The sequence below is a fragment of the Phaseolus vulgaris genome, chromosome 10 (assembly GCF_000499845.2).
Source record: "Phaseolus vulgaris cultivar G19833 chromosome 10, P. vulgaris v2.0, whole genome shotgun sequence".
NCBI lineage: Eukaryota > Viridiplantae > Streptophyta > Magnoliopsida > Fabales > Fabaceae > Phaseolus > Phaseolus vulgaris.
Window position 1 is genome coordinate 18,330,207 of NC_023750.2, and position 5,898 is coordinate 18,336,104.

General features: G+C 36.2%; 1 protein-coding gene across 1 annotated transcript; it reads right to left on the minus strand.

Moving 5' to 3' along the window:
- Nucleotides 1–1,641: 1,641 nt before the first annotated feature.
- Nucleotides 1,642–4,432, minus strand: LOC137819671 (subtilisin-like protease SBT3). The gene has a single exon (XM_068623577.1). It carries the CDS (start codon nt 4,240–4,242, stop codon nt 1,951–1,953), a length of 2,292 nt encoding a protein of 763 aa, XP_068479678.1. The 5' UTR covers nt 4,243–4,432; the 3' UTR covers nt 1,642–1,950.
- Nucleotides 4,433–5,898: the final 1,466 nt, after the last annotated feature.

The window sequence follows — 5,898 nt, forward strand, 5'->3', positions numbered from 1 at the left end:
AATTCTATTCCAAACTAACAACTAACATAATATAAATTAATAATAAATACAAATTATAATAAATCCTAAATAATATAAATCTATGTACCATATAATAATTTAATAATTCTATTCTAACCTAAATACAAAAATAATATAAATTAAAAAAATACAAATTATAAAAATAAAAAATAAACAAATTCATAACATTAAAAAAAAATTTAAAACATCACCAACCTTGTGCGTGAAGGCAACGATGGTGAAGAGTGACACGAGACCGACAACAACAACAGTGGCAGTAGCGACAAAACAAAGCAAAAACACACACAAGCAGCGACGAAGGCAATGAAACAGTAGTACTTCGAGCATTGCAAGAAAACAAACAAAGTAAGAGAAACGAAAAAAAATTATAAACCATTGGTGAAGAAGAAAGAGAGCTCCAACGAACTTACAATGGCACGAGAAGACAATGAAGCTCGTAGAAGAAGAGAGGAACACCAGAGCAAAAATAGAGAGAAAACGTGAAGCGTCAAAAAGAGAAAGAAAGTATAAAAACGTAAAGTGGCGCGCTTCAGAGTTAGGGTAAAAAATGATTTAAGAATGTGAAATAGCTGCATTCGTAAATGAAGTTAATTTAATAAATGTCACAGTGTTTTGAATGACAGTGTCTGACTGTAAAAACACATTAAATAAATAATCTTTATGTTTACATTTTGCACTAGTGAATACGTGCCAAATATTTACAAAAATGTCACCGCGTTTTTGTTTACACTGGCTCTCGTTTAACCGACCTAATATGTCGTTGTAATAAGCGTTTTTTGCACTAGTGAATATTCGTGACATGACAATGCATAATAATCACACTCGACAAGAATGGGGCTTCAATCACAATTAGGATAGACAGAGCTTACAATTAGGTATTTCAATTCCCATTTTCAAACTCAAGATTGGAGAGTTGAAATTTTATTTTCAAACGACAAATTAGGGTTTTCGAATTTTATAAATTGAAACAAAAAATTGAAAATTTCGGTGTAGATTTTGAAAGACAAATTAGGAATTTAGGTTGAGAAATGATATATGGACAACCCCATTTTTTTATACAACCACATTACAACTCCCAATACTATTATTTTAATATTTTTTTATATCATTTAATTACAAATTTACTCTTTATTACATATATTTATTTTTAAACCTATCACATCAGGGTTGTATACAACTCTTTAAGTTGTCAAACTATCATTTTCTATTTTAAAATGAGAGATATAAAAAAATTTGGTTAGAACTAGAGAACCACGATTTCAAATGGATTTGGATTCAATTTGAGAACTCCAAAAAATAATAATATATTTTCATTTTAATGATTTTAAAAGCGAATCGCAGCAGTTTGCTGAAAAAGCAATTAACTTGTGTGTAAACAAGAAGATCTTGATAAAAGTAGATGTTAATTCATATACTTTCCTTTTCCTTTTAAAATAATGAAAACGACAATGCATAAGATATTTTTTGGTAAAACATCCGATGTTACTGTTCATTGTGTAGTATAAATTATGTTATGGTTTAGGGTTTAGTTAATGCCATAAAAAAAATGTATCATTTATCTTATGTTATATATACAGAAACATAAATAATGATGATGCTGATACAAGATGCGACAGCTACTTGGATAATTGCTTTTAAATAAGCGAAGGCAACAAGACTCGTCGGAAAACACGTCTGATGCCTAAAACCAACCAAATTTATTCACCGATACCAGCGTTTTTGTCCTTATTCCATGTCTTTCTCCAAATCCTTTTTAAAAAACGAAACACCAGCTATATATTATATCATGGTCTATATGTCCTTTGTGATTAGCCTAGCCAGACAAAACTACAGTATTGGAGAGTAAGAAATTAGAATCTGGTAATTTTATTTGTTGCTATGGGGGTCCCAGAGGATGTGATGGCCACTAAGAAGTAATCAAGCTTCAACTCATGCAATTTCACTAGGTGCCACAACAATGGGGCTCCTCACCTTGCGTGCACCGCCATCTTCAACCCAAACAATGTCCCCAAATGGGATGCTTTCCTTCTTGTTTCTCCTGTACTTTATAGTAACTGAGTAGTTTTGCTTTTCATTCCTATAGCCAAATGTCAATGTCTCTGGTGACACCTTAACTGCAGCACCCTTAGGTTGTTTCACTTTGACTCTATACGTAGCAGCACCATCTCCAACATTTGTCACGGTCCTCCTGAACTTTTTGACTGTTGATCTTGTTTTGTTACTGTACAAAACTATAAAGGAAGGGTAGTTAAGATCAGATGATGGGTTATCAGAACATTTGTAGGTCTTTGATCTTGTGATAGTTAGGATCTGGTTCTGTGAGTACCCCAAAGCGCAAAGGAGGTTAACATAGTCCTCAGGGGTAGCATCATATATGAAACCTGGATCAAGTGCTTTGTTAGGATCAATCTCACCAGCTCCCATGGCAAGAGGAGAAGCATATTGCAATGGGTTGCCATTATCCCTAATTGGACTTTGGGTGTTATCAAAAGGAGTGGCAGTGGTGACCATAGCAGATCTTATAGCAGCTGCACTCCAATCAGGGTGTGCTGCTTTTAAAAGAGCAGCAACACCAGATGCATGAGGACATGACATGGATGTTCCAGACAAAAAATTGTAGTCACTAGAAAGAAACACATTTGTGCCAATTCTAGCTGAAGGTGCGTTTGGAATAAAAGCAGCCAGAACATTTGAGCCAGGTGCCATTACATCAGGCTTTAAGATCCCTGGGTAGCTTGGTGAAGGACCTCTTGAAGTGTAATATGCAGCAGCTGGTGCTGGCTTTATTCCTATAAATGTTTGTTGAAATTTGATGCTGGCAAAGGGCTTCTCAACACTTTTTGCGTACTTCATCACGGATGCTGCATCACTTGGGCTGATCACAATGCTTGGAGAGAACAAACGTCCTGTTTCAATTAGCCGTGGATCCTCCGAGATAAACACAGCCCCTACCACACTGGCTGCAGTTATGGAATCTATTTGTTCAAACACAGAAACGGAGTCCAATGCATCACATATAATAATCCCTCTTGTGGCTACTTCGGATAAATGTTTAACCGAGTTGCACGCTGATACATTCTTTCTGTAAATAAGTGGAAAATTCTCCACTATTGAGTTTGCAGCAAACAAGGTCCAACCCAAAATGGTTTTACCATTGCCTAGGACTAAACTGCCAAATGTGCGGTCTATGGTGCCTGCTGCCACTGTTAGGACCCAAGGGATTCCATTATGCAGAGTACCAAGTTGGGGACCTTCATTGCCAGCTGAAGATGAAACCAACACCCCTTTTTCCATTGCTGCAAAAGCAGCTATTGCTACAGGATCCTCATAAAGCGGAACACTATCAAACCCCAAAGAGATGGAAATGACATCAACCCCATCAGCAATGGCTTGGTCCATTCCTGCAAGAACATCAGAGGCTTGACGCCCTTCGTCCCAAAGGACCTTATACATGGCAAGCCTAGCTCGAGGTGCAACGCCTCTGGCTACCCCTTTGGCGTAGCCAAAGAAAGATGCACCATTCACATAATTTCCAGCAACAGTAGATGATGTGTGGCTTCCATGACCCTGAGTGTCTCTCGCTGAGTTCATGCTGATTGTGACTTTTGGATTCGCAGCTTTCACACCCTTATTGAAGTACCTGGCTCCAATCAATTTGAAGTTACACATAGAGGCATTAAAGTCTTGTCCTGGCTCGCAGGTTCCTTTCCATTTGGATGGAATATTCCTGCTCATCCCATCATCTTTGAAACTGTCACTTTCAGGCCATATTCCAGTGTCTATAAGACCCACAATGACACCCTCCCCAAAATTTGAAGCATTCCATAGGCCATTGGGGGTGTCCAATGAGAGAAACTCAAAGGTGTGTGTGGTGTCTATGGTGGCAGATCTGTCAGGATAAGCTGTGACAAAACCATCAACTTTCTTTACGGTCTCCAACTCCTCTGATGATAACACTGCACTGAATCCATGCATGGCATCATCATAACTGTACACTAATTTCAGCACTTGTTGCTTTGATGGATCATCAGCTGTTTCCAAGTCTATGGAATGGATGATGGATTGATACCAATCGTGATGGGTTGCAAAGACTTGAGGCATGAGGGTCTTGTCCATGTGCACTACATAGGTGGAACTTTCAGCGTTGGCATGATGAGCCAGTAAAAGCCAAAGTGTGATTAGAAACATCAATGGAAGGGGAACCACAAAGTGAGACTCCATTAATTATTTCTAGGATTTATGCAGCAATAGAACAATGACATCTTTGGCTTTAAACAAGCAACTTATATAGGCTTCTCATCTCTATGTAAGGCTACATTGGTAATGACTTCAAATTATAAAAAATAGTAAAATATTATTTATGCAACTGATCTTTTGTTGACAAGAATAAATTCAGAAACAAATCAGTGTATTTATGGAGTGTGATTGGTTGTGTTGATTAAAATTTGATTTTCTTACTTTACTTTGAAACAATAAGCAGTAGAGTTTCTTAGTTATGTTAATTGAAATATTTTATGTTCACAACTGTGTGCTTAGAAAGAAATTAATCTTCCATTTTTAATTTAACTAATTGGACAGAATGCATCCGGACAGTTAATTATATTTAAAACTTATGTTGGATTCATTTTGTAGTAACTAATTATAAAGTTGTTAATTTTTATTAATTGAAACAATTTCATTAATTGTTGTTTTTTTTATGTACAGATTAATAAAAGGCAGCCGTTTATGGTAAATAAAATAAAAGGTGTATCATATTAAAGGCCTATTAACTGGCATATGTGCCGGATTAACAGCTTCACAGTTGTCAACTTCCAAATCTAAAAAAATAATGATATTTTTACAACCAACATATGCATTATTCTTAAGATCAGGATAAATAAATATAAATAAAGAGAAACGTAAAATTGAAGATATGTTAAATGCAGAATGGTATGAAACGGCAACTTTTTTCATGTTAAAGTATATAGGCAGGGCGAATAACATGATATATCCATGGATGTCCAACTTGTTGATAGGGAAAGGGTGAAAAGACGAACTAAACTAAACTGAGTATTTCATTTTTTGAAGACACAATGTAGAAGCTGCCACTTTACACTTTATTTTCTCCGTAGAATTCATGTGCATGCATTTTATATTTTTCACCTCGAATTTGAATATTGTCTTCAACCATGTCAAATCCAACCCAAATAAAATAAATGTTTTTTCATTGTTAATACCATCTACGTATCACCTGTTATAGTTTAATTAATATCATCTTGTAATCATAAGGGAACAAGATCGCATGTTGCCACATGCTCATGGAAACCATCCAGCCACATACATCCACATAATGATGATGAAGAAGAAGCTTAGGATTTGAGGACAAATCCTTTTCAAGAGGGAGGGGATGATGGAAGAGGCCCAAGCCCATGATAGAAAAAGCCCAAGCCCAAGCCCAAATACAAGTTCAAGCTTCAACTCAAGCCCAACAAATAGAAGATATGGGCAAACTAAGCATCATTGGATGTCTTTCTTTTGTAATTACTTTTGAGTAATTTTAGTAGAACATAAAGGGAGGTGTATATATAAATATAAGAGGTGCAAATGTATAAAGCTAAGTCACACCTTCCATGTGACACAAAAGAAGGTGTAGGTATACATTTAGGAGGTGCCAAAAATAGAAACCAAGTCACACTTCCCTTGTGACTAGGAATTGGCTCCAAATTCAAATGCTTCTCATTCATTTGAATTTCCCTCCACTTTCTTTTTAATTTCCAGCCCCCTAAACACTATAAATAAGAGGGCTTGGCTCATGTATTTGCAAGATTAATGAGAGTAATGTTATGCTGCCCATATTGTGCCATACATTGCCTTTCCCTAGTTTCTAGGACCTAATCT